Source organism: Colobus angolensis, unplaced genomic scaffold (assembly GCF_000951035.1).
Source record: "Colobus angolensis palliatus isolate OR3802 unplaced genomic scaffold, Cang.pa_1.0 Scaffold616, whole genome shotgun sequence".
Lineage (NCBI taxonomy): Eukaryota > Metazoa > Chordata > Mammalia > Primates > Cercopithecidae > Colobus > Colobus angolensis.
This window is the reverse complement of record NW_012119777.1, coordinates 31,917-47,268: the sequence shown is the minus strand read 5'-3', so window position 1 is coordinate 47,268 and position 15,352 is coordinate 31,917. Positions and strand designations below refer to the sequence as shown.

Below are 15,352 nucleotides of genomic sequence, written 5' to 3'. Positions count from 1 at the left end.
TGGTGGCGGGCGCCTGTAATCCCAGCTACTTGGAGGCTGAGGCGGGAGAATGGCGTGAACCCGGGAGGCGGAGCTTGCAGTGAGCCGAGATTGCGCCACTGCACTCCAGTCTGGGCCACAAGCGAGACTCCGTCACACACACACACACAAAAATTAAGAATAAAGTGTTTCAAATTACTGCAAAGTCTGTTTTATTCTGTCATTGGTTTATTCTTCTTGCCTTTCTTTTCTCCTTTCTCTGTTAAATATTAATGTTTTGTCCTATTCTAAATCTCTGTAAAAGCAGTATTCTTTCTATTCCTGCTTTTCTTACCCTGTCCCCTTCAACATTCCCAGCACTGCAGGATTTTCTGACCAAGAAGTTCAAGAGTCAAGACAGAAAGAAGCCAAGGGAGCAGTGCAATGGATTTCTCAGTAAAGGTAGACATAGAGAAGGAGGTGACCTGCCCCATCTGCCTGGAGCTCCTGACAGAACCTCTGAGCCTAGATTGTGGCCACAGTTTCTGCCAAACCTGCATCACTGCAAAGATCAAGGAGTCAGTGACCATCTCAAGAGGAGAAAGCAGCTGTCCTGTGTGTCAGAGCAGATTCCAGCCTGGGAAGCTCCGACCTAATCGGCATCTGGCCAACATAGTTGAGAGAGTCAAGGAGGTCAAGATGAGCCCACAGGAGGGGCAGCAGAGAGACATCTGTGAGCACCATGGAAAAAAACTCCAGATCTTCTGTAAGGAGGATGGAAAAGTCATTTGCTGGGTTTGTGAACTGTCTCAGGAACACCAAGGTCACCAAACATTCCGCATAAACGAGGTGGTCAAGGAATGTCAGGTAGGCTCCAAGGTAGAGGAAGAGAAAGCAGAGAGCAGAAGATGGTACCTGATGTGAAATCTCCAAGTTTTTTGTCCTGCTTTATTCCCCTTTTCACCATAGAACTGAGAACCCTGTGATCTCTTTCCAAACTCTTTGCTTAGTTTCTGAAGCCTGAAGGACAGTGCTGCACAATGTTTTTATTTAAAAGAGTACAAATTTTTAGCAAGGAAAAGTTGAATGAATGGAGAATTGCTTTGTAAGATAAGCTCTAATTGCCCCTCAGAGAAGAAAGGTGTTTTTGGGAACATGTCTTGTTAGATGTGGCAAGAGTGGCAATGAAAGGAAGTCTTTCCTTAATGCAGGGTCTGCTTTTTCTCTAGGAAAAGAATCAGGCTACTCTTGATAAGGGGATGGCAACTACCATCATCCAGTAATAAAGAATACGTTCATCTCCTCAGATTTTGCCCCATGCCATAGGTTCTAATCACCAGCCTCACTGTTTCTGTAAACTAGTCCCTTCTGAGAGCCATCTGATTTCTTCCTTGCTATCCTCTATCCAGGTGCTGAGAAAACTCAAAACTTTACTCTGGTATAATTTCTTTCTCACAGGAAAAGCTGCAGGCAGCCCTGCAGAAGCTGACAAAGGAGGATCAAGAAGCTGAGAAGCTGGAAGATGACATCAGACAAGAGAGAACCATCTGGAAGGCAGGAGGAGACACCTCCTAAGGGATAATTAGACAGGAATCTGGGCAGGACCTTGGGCTCTATCACAAGGAGACCACTTCCCCTTTGCTATGCTAGATTTAACAAGTATAGAAGTCATTTGATTAGGTCTCATTTAATTCCTCCCCTGTTGGAGTTTGGGGGCTGGAGAGCAGACATATTGTAAATCAACACAATATTTGGAAGTGAAGGCATGGAGGGAAATACCTGTGAAAATGCTTCCTGTGAATCCTGTGTTCCATTTGTGCCATCAGGTTTGAGGCTCCAATCCTTCCAGTAAACAACCTGGGGAAAGACCCAGGATTCCCTGTTTAGGTGCTTTGGGTAGGGGAATTTTTTTTTTTTTTTTTTTTTTTTTTTTTTTTTTTTTTTTTTTTTTTTTTTTAGACAGAGTCTCCCTCTGTCATCTAGGCTGGAGTGCAGTGGAGTGATCTCGGCTCACTGCAACCTCTGCCTTCCTGGTTCAAGCGATTCTCCTGCCTCAGCCTCCCAAGTAGCTGGGACTACAGGCATGTGCCACCATACCTGGCTAATTTTTTATATTTTCAGTAGAGATGAGGTTTCACCATGCTAGCCAGGATGGTCTTGATCTCCTGACCTCGTGATCCGCCCACCTCTGCCTCCCAAAGTGCTGGGATTGCAGGCGTGAGCCACTGTGCCCGACCAGGTAGAGGGATTTAAGAGAAAGAAAGGCAAGGTTGTTCAGAATAGGTGTCTATAATCCAAGCCTCACCCAAGCATCACATTTTGTCTCAGATTAGGCCTCAATAAAAGACTTGAGTGTATTGCTTTGGAAGGAGTTCCGGTTAAAAAATAGAAAAGCATGGCTTCACCAGAAATTGTGTGTTGGGTTTTGCCTCGTATTCCTTCTGAGAACTCCCTGAGGAAAACAGTTCTTATCTTGGCTCCCAGGCTCATACAAAGCAGGCCTTCAGCCAGCCAGACTGACTGCCTCTTTCTCTTCTCATTCCCAAGAATTATATCCAGATTGAGAGACAGAAGATTCTGAAAGGATTCAATGAAATGAGAGTCATCTTGGACAGTGAGGAGCAGAAAGAGCTGCAAAAGCTGGAGGAAGGTGAGGTGAATGTGCTGGATAACCTGGCAGCAGCTAGAGACCAGCTGGTCCAGCAGAGGCAGGATGCCAGCAAGCTCATCTCAGATCTCCAGCGGAGGTTGAGGGGGTCGTCAGTAGAGATGCTGCAGGTAAGACTTGGGATGGAGCACCTATATATGAGACTAGGAGAAAAACACAGAGGCTGATTTTCCTTCCCTTCCCAGTCTCTAGGCTTTCTTCTGTGTGGTGACATTAAACGGTCCCTTTGGCCCGGCAGTGCCCCTTTTATGCCCATTATTTCAGGAATCACAGAGATAATTAAGTGTATGAATGGCAAGGGAAATTCCCATCATTATTTACTTATGAGAGGCAGTGTAAAAATTTGAGCTTGGAGAGAAGATTCTTTGTACCACGAGCAAATCAGTTTTAGAACTTCCCCATCACATCCAAAACATTTCTCATGCCTGTTTACAGTCAATATCTGCTTCTACCTCCACCTCCTGGCAGCCAATCTGTTTTCTGTCTGTATATAATTGGCTTCTCTGGACCTTTCAATGTGAATTGAATTATACAACATGTAGTCTTTTGCATCTGGCATCTTTAATTTAGCATAATATTTTGAGGTTTATTTATATTGCAGTATGTATCAGCATTTTGCTCTTTCTTATTGCTAATACTATTCCATTATCTGAATATATCATATTATGTTTATGTATTCACCAGTTGGTGGCTATATGAATATTTTCCAGTTAGGGACTATTATGAATAATGCTACAGTAAACACTCACTTACATGTCCTCATACAAACATGTTTTCATCTATCTTGAGTAGATTTTAAAAGTGTTATATGTTAAGTTTATCTAAATTTTTTTTTTTTTTTTTTTTTGAGATGGAGTCTTGCGCTGTCGCCCAGGCTGGAGTGCAGTGGCTGGATCTCAGCTCACTGCAAGCTCCGCCTCCCGGGTTTACGCCATTCTCCTGCCTCAGCCTCCGGAGTAGCTGGGACTACAGGCGCCCGCCACCTCGCCCGGCTAGTTTTTTGTATTTTTAGTAGAGACGGGGTTTCACCATGTTAGCCAGGATGGTCTTGATCTCCTGACCTCGTGATCCGCCCGTCTCGGCCTCCCAAAGTGCTGGGATTACAGGCTTGAGCCACCGCGCCCGGCCAAGTTTATGTAAAATTTTTAAGTTGTCGTACTGTTTTCCAAAGTCGTTACTCATTCTAGATGAGTAACAATATAAAAGCTTATAAAAAGCAATATAAAAAGTTTCTAGGTTCTTCACATCCTTTTTAATACTTGATATTTCCTTCTTCTTCTTTTTTTTTTTGTTTAGTTATAGCTTTTCTAGTGGGAACGTAATGGTATCTCAATGTAGTTTTAATTTGCTTTTTCCTAAAAACTAACACTGCTGAAAAGCTTATTATTTCCACATGTAGATTCTGTACATCTCTTTTTAGAGTTTATCCTATTTTTTATTTTTGGTGCTATTGTAATATTTTCTATTTCACATTTCAATTCTTCGTTGCTGGCACATAGAAAAGAAATTAACTTTAGTATTTTAATCATGTATATTGCAATCTTGCTATAATTACTTATTAGTCATAGAAGAGTTTTTTTAAAATTATCAATTCTTTGGCATTTTCTACATAGAGAATCATGTCATCTGAGAAAAAAGTTAATTATTTCATACTTTGCAGTTTGTATAGTTTTCTTTTCTGTTTTTTTTTTGGAGAAGGAGTCTTGCTCTGTTACCCAGGCTGGAGTGTACTGGCATGATCTCAGCTCACTGCAACCTCCACCTTCTGGATTCAAATAATTCCCCCTACTTAACCTCCCGAGTAGCTGGGACTAGCACACAGCACCACATCTGGCTAAATTTTTTTTTGCATTTTAGTAAAGACAGGGATTCACTATGTTGCCCAGGCTGGTCTCGAACTCTTGAGCTCAGGCAATCTACCCACCTTGGCCTCCCAAAGTGCTAGGATTACAGGCATTAGCCACCACGCCCGGCCAGCAGTTTGTATAGTTTTCATGTGTCTTTACTTATTTTATTGCACTAACTGGGACTTCTAGTACAATGTTCAGTAGGCATGGAGAGAGGGGATATCCTTTCCTTTTTCCTGACCTTAGGAGGAAAGTACCCAGTCTCTCACTTCCTGATGTTAGCTATAGGAGTCATTCTGTTTTTAGATTTGTAATAAAGTTGAGAAACTTCCTCCTTTTTTCTTTTTTTTTTTTGAGATGCAGTCTCATTCTCTCACCCAGGCTGGAGTGCAGTGGCACGATCTCAGCTCCCTGCAAACTCTGCCTCCCTGGTTCAAGCGATTCTCCTGCCTCAGCTGGGATTACAGGCCGCCCACCACCACGCCCGGTTAATTTTTGTATTTTTAATAGATACTGGGTTTCGTCATATTGGGCAGGCTGGTTTCGGACTCCTGACTTCAGTCAGGTGCGTCCGGCAGAGAAACTTCCTCTTTATTCCTAGTTTGCTGAGAGTTTTTATCATGAAGTGTGTGAATTTTGTCATAACAGCTTTTCTGCCTCAGTTGATATAATCATATGATTTTTCTTCTTTATTGATGTGGTAGATTACATAATCAATTTTCAAAGATTGAACCAGCTTGCATACATTGAATAAATTCCACTTACTTGTGGTGCACAATTTTTGTATATATTTTGTTGGATTTGTTTAACTAATGTACTGTTGATAATTTTTGCATCTGTGTTCATGAGAGATACTGGTTTTTGGTTTTCCTTTCTCATAATGTCTTTACTTGGCTTTGGATTAGGGTAATGTTGACCTCATAGAATGGGTTACAAAGTAGTCCATCTCCTTTCGTTTTCTGAATAAATTTGGGGAGAATTTTGATAATTTCCTCCTCCAACTTTTGGTAGAATTCATCAATTTACCAATAAAGCCAACTAAGCCTATTTTTAAAGTGTTGCTTAATATTTTGGAGCATTGCAGCTATCGGTTATTGATTACTAGTTAAATTCTATTGCCGTCTAAGAAAACATTTTGTATGAGTTCAGTTGTTTACATTTGTTAAAGTGTATTTTGTGGTATAGAATGTGTTATAGCTTGGTTAATTTTCTGTGTGAGCTTGAGAAGAATAGATATTTGCCTATTAGATGGAATATTCTAAGAATGCCATTTAGATCAGTTGATATATAGTGTGCTGTTCGGGTACAACTATAGTGGTAATCGTTTCCTGTGACTGCTGTAAGAAATTGTCACAAACTTTGTGACTTAAAACCACATACTGGCCGGGCGCGGTGGCTCAAGCCTGTAATTGCAGCACTTTGGGAGGCCGAGACGGGTGGATCGCGAGGTCAGGAGATCGAGACCATCCTGGCTAACACGGTGAAATCCCGTCTCTACTAAAAAATACAAAAAACTAGCCTGGCGAGGTGACGGGCGCCTGTAGTCCCAGCTACTCGGGAGGCTGAGACAGGAGAATGGCGTAAACCCGGGAGGCGGAGCTTGCAATGAGCTGAGATCCAGCCACTGCACTCCAGCCTGGGCGACAGAGCGAGACTCCGTCTCAAAAAAAAAAAACCAAAAGAAAAAAACCAAAAACAAACAAAAAAATCACATACCAAAAAAATTGTCTCATGGTTCTGAAAGCCCAGAGTCCAAAATCAGTGTACCAGCAACCACCAGAAGCTAATAGGGAAGCATGGAACGGATTACAGTAGGAACAAACATTACCAATATCCTGAGTTTGGACCTAGATTCAAGAACTGTGAGAGAATAAATCTCAGTTGTTTAAAAACCATATAGTTTGTGCTACTTTGTTACAGCAATCCCAGAAAATTAAAACGCCTACCATTTTTGACTGTTTTCTATTTACTCTACTTGTTCTTTGCTTTTTTTCCCTTCCTCTCTTTTTCTGCCCTCTTTTACTTTTAACTATTTTGTGTTATTCAATTGAGTATTTCATATTATTCAATTTTCTTTCATCTCTTAGCTTATTAGTTATGTATTAGTAATATACATAACTAATATACATAAAGGTATATGTAAATATAAAACATACATATATATTGAAATATAAAAATATTAAAAAATAAACATTTTATAAATATATGAAAATATATTTTAAAAATATAAATAACACTATACATATATATAAAGGCTTAGTGCTTGCTCTGGAGTTTGTAATACACATTTACAGCTAATCTAAGTCTACTTACAAATAACACTATACCCCTTCACATGTAGTGCAGGTACCTTAGAGCAGAGTATCCTCAATCTTGAGTAACATTGCTGTCATCCATTTCACTTATCCATAAACTGTAATCACCCGCTACATTGTTGATATTATTACTTTAAACCATTATCTTATATATTAGTTGAGAATAAGAAAAATAAAATATTTTATTTTACTTTTATTTCTTTTTCAGTGCTCTTTCTCTCTTTGTGAAGATCTGAATTTCAGACATATAATCTTTTCTTCCCCCGAACGTCTTTTAACATTTGTGGCAAAGTATTTCTTCATTATTGCAGGACAAAATTTCTGAATATAAAATTCTTGAATCATGGGTTTTATTCTTTCAAAACTTTAATATTTATTCCACATGCTAAACTTTTACTAATTTTAGTAGTTGTGTGTTTCTGTGTATATTCTTTGAGATCATTTACATACCTAATCATGCTATCTGTAAATAAATATAGTTAATTTTAAATTTTTCACTTTTATTTAACATACAGGGAGTATATGTACAGGTTTGTACATGCAAATATTGTGTGATGCTGAGGGTTTAGGATACAGATCCCATCACCTAGGTAATGAGCATAGTACCCAATCAGTAGTTTTTCAGCCCACACACCCTTCCTCCCTCCCCTAGTGTAGCCTGCAGTGTCTATTACTTCCATATTTATGTCCATGTATGTTCAATATTTAGCTTCCACTTGTAAGTGAGAACATGCAGTGCTTGATTTTCAGTTCCTGTGTTAATTTGCTTAGGATTATGGCCTCCTGCTGCATCGATGTTGCAAAGAACATGATTTTATTCTTTTTTACGGCTGTGTAGTATTCCATGGTGTATATGTACCATATTTTGTTTATCCAGTCTACCATTGATGGATATCCGGGTTGATTCCATGTCTTTGCAAGCAAAAAAACAAAGTGTCCCATTAAAAATGGGCAAAATCATGAACAGACATTTATGAAAAGAAGACATACAGGCTGCCAACAAACATATGAAAAAATACTCATCACTGCTGATAACAGAGAAATACAAATCAAAATCACAACAAGATACCATCTCACAACAGTTAGAATGGCTATTAATATAAAGTCAAAAGTTAAGAGATGCTAGTGAGGCTACAGAGTAATGGGAGCATGTACTCTGTTGGTAGAAATGTAAATTATTTCAGCCATTGTAGAAAGCAGTCTGGAGATTTCTGAAAGAACTTAAAACAGAGCTACTGTTAGACTCAGCAATTCCACTACTCGTTATATACGCAAAGGAAAATAAATCATTCTACAAAACAAATATAGTTTTACTTCTCTTCCATGCTAGATGTCTTATTTCCTTTTATTTTTCCTTTTTTCTTTTTTGTCTTTCTTTTTTTTTGTTGTGTGTGTTTGTGTGTGTGTTTTTTTATTGCACTTGATAGAACTTCCACTACAATGTTGACCGTAGTGGTGAAACCACACACACTAGTCTTTTTCTTGATTTTAGGAGGAAGTAATTCATACTTTCACTATTAATTATGATATTAGCTGTATATTACTTATACATGTTTCTTATCAGTTTTGAGGATGTTTCTAGAGGACTATATGCTCTTGCAAACGAAGCAGGCCATTTCCCCCATTAATATTATAAATCCTGCTCTTGCAAACGAAGCAGGCCATTCCCCCATTAATATTATAAGTCCCGCTCTTGTAAATGAAGCTGGGCATTCCTCCTCTGCAAACAGGGAGGACAAAGGAGCCTACAAGACTGACCTCAGTTGCAAATAGCAGACCCTGGGGGCTTGTTTATATGTAAACATCTTGGAAATTCAGAAGGTCAGAGAAAGGTCAGAAAAACAACAATGTGTCTTGTGACTTGGTAACATTCCACAAACGAGGGTATAAAATAAAGCGGAGCGTGTTGTTCGGGGCGGCCGCCATGTTTGTCTCTTCTTGTGTTGTCTTGTGTGTTCATTCCTTTGTTTAGGAAACACGCCGACCCCAACAGATGTTCTCTTTTATTACCAGTTTGTTGAGAGGTTTTATCTGAATGGATGTTGATTTTCTTGTTGAATTGTTGGAGTCATTTACAGATTCTGGATATTAATACCTTATCAGACATATGATTTGTAACTATGCTTTCCCATTCTGTGGATTGTCTTTCCACTCTCTTCATAGTGTTTCTCGTAACTTGAGTGATTTTTTCAAAGTTTAATTTTGGTAAAGTTCTGTTTGTTTATTTTTTTCTCACATTGGCTTTACTTTTTATATCATAGCCAACAAATAGCTACCAAATCCAATGTCATGCAATTTTCCCCTTTTCTTCTAGGAGTTTTATAGCTTTAGGTCTTTGATTTATTTTTAGTTATAGTGGTTATATGGTATAAATTATCTATTTTTAATGTTATTGTAGCCATTGTATTATATTGTGCCATTTTTTGGAAACAGTTTGGTAATAAGGGTGAAGAGGTGGCAGACAGCTGCGGAATGTGCCATTTTTTGCAAACAGTTTGGTAATAAGGGTGAAGAGGTGGCAGACAGCTGAGGAATGGACCATAGAGGACAATATTTGTTTGTCCAACCTCTATTCCTTTTGATTGTTTCTTTACAATAACTTTTGAGGAACCATCACTACCCTATCTCATTCCCTGTAGTTGGTTAAAGTAGACAAAATTAGTGGCATTAGGCATGTATGTTACTCAGTTCTGGCAAATCATTATAGCCAATTCTTATATTTTTACCAAGCTTGCAGTTATTATTTTACGATATATACTTGACTCAATTGGGGTCAATGGTTTGCATGCCTTAGAATTTTACTGTCATGAGTAAAAAGAGAATTTGTCTTTTCTGATGGGTATCATATCAGGGATAATAATTTAAACCAAGAGAATCAAGCTGATGCCATAATTAATCTGAAAATAAGTCAATATAATAGGTATAAAATATAATTTTTAGAAGAAAAACCAGATTCTGATGACAAGATTTTAGTTTAAAAACCCAGCTATGAGTAAAATTATACTTGACCCCTTGAATTTGTTTTTTAAAAATTTAAACCAGTTTTAGTTGGGTTTTGTCAGACATTATAACAACAAAAAGGCTAATATAGGCAGTGAAACTTTTTCTGAGGATGTGAAGTCAACTGGAGGTCAATTCTTTGTTGGTATAAAGGAGGTCAGATCAGACAGCAGGGAGACCAAATACATTGGCACATACTTGTTCAAAAAAATAAAGGAAATAAAGGTCATGGTGAGAAAGAAAAGACAGCTAAAAACAGTTAAAAATGGAAACTAGTCTAGGTTAATAAAATGTTGGAATCCAGGATAAAATTTTATAGTTTCTAAGATGATGACTAAGTCGATATTGACACTATTCTGGACAGTGGGGTGTAAATAGTTGGGAAATAGTAAGTTACATTTAAGACCTACTCAGTTACTTGCCCCTGTGGCTTGTTTCATACTGAAAAATGGATGAGATCACCTACAGTAGAGTTTAGTTGCATGTAGAGTGAGTACATGGAGGCCAGACAAACTTTTACTTGAGATGCTTGCTTGCTTGCTTTTACTCTCATGGCAACAGCACACTTCTTAAGGACTTTGATTATTAATTTTCATCATTGAACCCCTAAAGCCTGAAAAAATATCTGGCAAACATATTTTGCCATTTTGTGTCTGTTGATGTATAAAATAAAAACACAATCAACTAATGAGGTTATCTCATTAAAATGTATAAAAATATTAGAGTTTCTCCCTCTTTTTAAAATATATTCCTTCTTGAGATACTTGCAGCACCTTCCTAACTCCCTCATCTGAGTCCTCTGCAGTGGTCAGTCTGAATCTTATCTCCACACTTCGTCCCCAGTCTGTGACTATTTATTCCCACCACATCCAGGGGTAGTAAGAGTGTGGGGAGGAAGGTAGATAAAACTTTGTAAGACAGGAGGGCTTATCACTCTTAAGCATTGCTAGACAAAATACAGGATGCTCAGTTTAAGTTTAATTTCAGATAAAAGAAATGTAATAGTTTTAGTATAAGAGTATCTTAGATATTGCAAAGGTCATATACATAAAACAAAAAAAGTGTTGTTGATCTCAAATTCAAATTGAACTAGCCACTTTTATGTTCTAAATCTGGCAACCCTATCTTGACTTATGTTTTCTATCTTTTCCGCAGGATGTGATTGACGTCATGAAAAGGTATATGTGGGAGAGAGATATAGTCTCATTTGTCTGAAAAGAGAATTATAGTCCTGAGAGATATCTTCCTTCAATCAGAACAACATAAAAAATCACAAGGCTAGGAAACTGTATTAAATTGTCCCAAATTGCTAATCACAGATTAAAATTTTCAACTGTAAGAAATTTAGGCGTTGGGAGGTCGCAGAGTTAGGGCCAATGGAGGCCTTAGGAATAAGAGTTTGCAATATCAGAACCCCATGATTTCACTCACTTTATTCAAACCTTTGTCTCTGTTGTTTCCATATTGCATAGATGCCTGTCTTATCGCAGTGAGGGTCTGCCCTCTTTATATGCCAGACTCCAAATTTTCCAGAGACAGTGCCTTTGTATTTATTTTCCTCCCTGAGAATAAAATAAACAATAACTTTCTAGGTGGTGCTTTTTAGATTTCTAAAATAATATATTCACGTCTTGAGGAAGAGTGGCTTTGGTCCTGGTGCTAATATAACCTTTTCTTGTTCACATACTTTACTATCTTGTAGGAAAAAATAATATTCTTGTGTCTAAAATTGCCCACCTACTTGGCAGCATCAAAGGTTTTTTAAACACATGAAAATCAGACCACTATTAATTAATTTGGTCATCGTAATTTCTTCTCTCTCCAAAGAACTTGAAACCTCAGAGATTATTCTCTAAGTCTCATATTGGGATAACAGATTTTGGAAATCCTTTAGCTCTTCAATATAGGATTCCATTTTGATATCTCTCAACCACTCAGTAGACAGATTCTGTGGCCTCTTTAATGACCACCTGTCTAGGAACCCACATCTCTGGCCTCTTCCTGGTGGACCCACTGAGATGGCAATGACTTTTCTAAATATTAAATAAGTTTCTTAGAGGCACGGGATATCTTTTAAAAGCATTATTGGCTGGGTGTGGTGGCTCACGCCTATAATCCTAGCACTTTGGGAGACCGAGGTGGACGGATCACTTGATGTTAGGAGTTCAAAACCAGCCTGGCCAACATGGTGAAACCCCGTCTCTACCAAAAGTACAAAAAAATTAGCCGGATATGGTGGCAGGCACCTGTAATCCCAGCTACTTGGGAGGCTGAGGCAGGAGAATCGCTTGAACCTGGGAGGCAAAGGATGCAGCGAACCGAGGTTGCGCCACTATACTTCAGCCCGGACGATGGAGTAAGACTGTCTCAAAACAGAAACAAACAAACAAACAAAAAGCATTATTATTTTATCCAATTTCATATTCATTTTTAAGAGGTCCAGCCTGGGTGACAGAGCGAGACTCCATCTCAAAAAGAAAAAGCATTATTATTTTATCTATTTTTATATTCATTTTTAAGAGGTAGAAAGCGTGGGGTTGGTTAATTATTGCATTTTAAAAGTGAGAAAGTGAACATCTTTGAGTGAAGACCTTCCCAAGGTTACACAGCGGGGAAGTGGGCAGACAGGTAGACCTGAGCACATTTCTCTGGGCTCCAGTGTCAGGTGTCTCACCTCTACTGTCCTCAGGGAAGAGGGTCCAAGTGCATCAGTAAGTATGGTGAAAGGTGAAAGAGACATTGATCTTGGATGGAGAGAAATAGGGCAAAGCTGTAAAGGTTATCAATTTTTGTTATCACTAGGAGTGAAAGCTGGACACTGAAGAAGCCAAAACCTGTTTCCAAGAAACTGAAGAGTGTATTCAAAGCACCAGATCTCAGCAGGATATTGCAAGTTCACAAAGGTAAGGGGATTCAGAGGAAGACTGTAAGTGTGGATTTCTTAGTATCAGGGCTCAATAGGGAAGCAGGTGGTTTTTTTAGGTTAGGATATAGGAGAGGAGGTGGGCCAGAGAAGGAGGAAAATCCTGTGCGGTAGATGTGGTCCTATCTTGGGGGAATGGCCAGGTGTCTGATTTATCCTCTCATTCACCAGTGCATAGAATCCCAGTATTCCTCTTTCCTTTCCCTACTCTGGAGAAGAGACAAGTGTCTGTATTTACTCATTTGCTTCTAACAACATCACTGAAACTTTTGTCATTTCAGAGCTGACAGATGTCCAGTGCTACTGGGGTAAGATGATATGGGGTTTTCAAATCACCTCCTTTCAGAATTGTAGTTACTATTAGAACTCATAATCTGAGTCTCATGTGTTCCTCCCCAAACATGCTTATACCCTGTAGTTCTTAAATGTCCTACTAATCTCTGACTATCAGCACAAGTTCCATTTGATATCGACACAAATTCCACTTTCAATATGTCTCTTCTCAATGCCATAAGACACACCTATCCCATATTCTTCACTTGACTCTGTAATTTTTTCTACAGTGGACGTGATGCTGAATCCAGACAGTGCCACTCCGAATGTTGCTGTTTCTGTGGATCAGAGACAAGTGGCAACTGTACGCACCCTCACATTTAAGAATTCAAATCCACGTGATTTTTCTGCTTTTGGTGTCTTGGGCTGCCAATATTTCTCTTCAGGGAAATATTACTGGGAAGTAGATGTGTCTGGAAAGATTGCCTGGATCCTGGGCGTACACAGTAAAATAAGTAGTCCTAATAAAAGGAAGAGCTCTGGGTTTGTTTTTGATCCGAGTGTAAATTATGCAAATGTTTATTCCAAATACAGACCTCAATATGGCTACTGGGTTATAGGATTACAGAATACATGTGAATATAATGCTTTTGAGGACTCCTCCTCTGCTGATCCCAAGGTTTTGACTCTCTTTATGGCTGTGCCTCCCTGCCGTGTTGGGGTTTTCCTAAACTATGAGGCAGGCATTGTTTCATTTTTCAATGTCACAAACCATGGAGCACTCATCTACAAGTTCTCTGGATGTCGCTTTTCTCAACCTGCTTATCCGTATTTCAATCCTTGGAACTGCCTAGTCCCCATGACCCTGTGCCCACCGAGCTCCTGAGTGTTCTCATTCCCTTACCCACTTCTGCATAGTAGCCCTTGTGCTGAGACTCAGATTCTGCACCTGAGTTCATCTCCACTGAGACCATCTCTTCCTTTCTTTCCCCTTCTTTTACTTAGAATGTCTTTGTATTCATTTGCTAGGGCTTCCAAAACAAAGTATCATAGACTGCTGATTTAAACTGTAATTGTATTGTTGTACTGTGGGCTGGAAATCCAAAATCTAGGTTTCAGCAGAGTTGGTTCTTTCTGAGGTCTGCAAGGAAGGGCTTTGTTCCATGCCTCATCTCCTTGTAGACGGCATCTTCTTCCTGTGACTCTTCACATTGTCTGTATGTACATCTCTGTGCCCAGGTTTTCTCTTTTCATTAAGACACCAGTCATACTGGCTCAGGGCCCACCGCTAATGCCTTAATGAAATCATTAAAACATTATATTCTCCACAAAGACCTTATTTCCAAATAAGGTATTCGGAGGTATTGGGAATAAAAACTCCAACATATAAATTTGAGGAAGTCAGTTTAACTTGTAACAATCTTATCCTTTCTTGCAAGAGATGCTTGTACATTATTATTCCTAGTATCTTGGTTTCATTAGTAGTAAATAATATATACTTTTTTGTATTTGCAAGGGAAATACATCTAATTCCTCCTATAGAAAGAACAGTATTACTGTAATTCCTTTGCAATCTCTTTTCTTCCTCATTTACTCTGCCCCTTAAAAGATTGAAGAAAGAGAAACTTGTCAACTCATATCTAGCAAAGTACACAAGAATCTGTCACTAAATAATGTATCCTTGAGAATGTGTTGGTTTACCAGTGACACCCCATATTCATCACAGAATTAAAGCAAGAATTCCATAGTAATTTATTTACTAATAGTGGATTTTTAATGCTCAGAGTTTCTGAGGTCAAATTTTATCTTTTCACTTACAAGCTCTATGATCTTAAATAGCTTATTTAATGCTTTTGGTGTATTTTCCTCAAATTAATATTGGTGTTCAAGACTGTATCTAATTCCTCTGATAACTTTGAGAAACAAACTTTTATTAAATGTAAAACACTTTTCTATGAATTTTAAATATAAAAATAAATATTGTTCTGATTATTACTGAAAAAATGTCAGCCATTTCAATGTCTTGGGAAACAATTTTTTGTTTTTGTTCTGTTTTCTTTTTGCTTCAATACAACAATACTTGGCTCTACTGAAGTCTCATTCTTCACTTTCCAAAATCTGGCTGCAGGTAATATGAGTTTCCATATATCCAGTAAAGAAGGTCATGTCTAGGCTCAGCTGTCCTTGATAAGAGACGACCTTATGCTGTTCAGATGTTTTTCTCATAATGAAGCACTTGAGTGCACCATTGCATTTATCATCCTAGGTACTTTTCTTCTTTTTTTTTCTTTTTTTTAAGGTCTTTTTTCAAACACAGGATGAGTAGTAGAACTACCTAGGATAGCAAAGACACAAAACATTCTTAAAG

General features: G+C 38.5%; 1 protein-coding gene across 2 annotated transcripts in view; it reads left to right on the top strand.

Annotated features, from left to right (window-relative positions):
- The window catches only part of TRIM22 (tripartite motif containing 22), a 21,196-nt gene extending 6,123 nt beyond the window's left edge, over positions 1–15,073 (top strand). The window contains exons 2-8 of one of the 2 annotated variants that reach the window (XM_011963587.1): positions 337–825; positions 1,417–1,512; positions 2,506–2,736; positions 10,944–10,966; positions 12,591–12,691; positions 12,993–13,019; positions 13,275–15,073. In XM_011963587.1, coding sequence (XP_011818977.1) covers positions 403–825; positions 1,417–1,512; positions 2,506–2,736; positions 10,944–10,966; positions 12,591–12,691; positions 12,993–13,019; positions 13,275–13,870 — 1,497 coding nt within the window. In that variant the 5' untranslated portion in view covers positions 337–402 and the 3' untranslated portion in view covers positions 13,871–15,073. The remainder of the gene's footprint in view (positions 1–336; positions 826–1,416; positions 1,513–2,505; positions 2,737–10,943; positions 10,967–12,590; positions 12,692–12,992; positions 13,020–13,274) is intronic. The other variant, XM_011963588.1, reaches the window with a different exon arrangement.
- Positions 15,074–15,352: the final 279 nt, after the last annotated feature.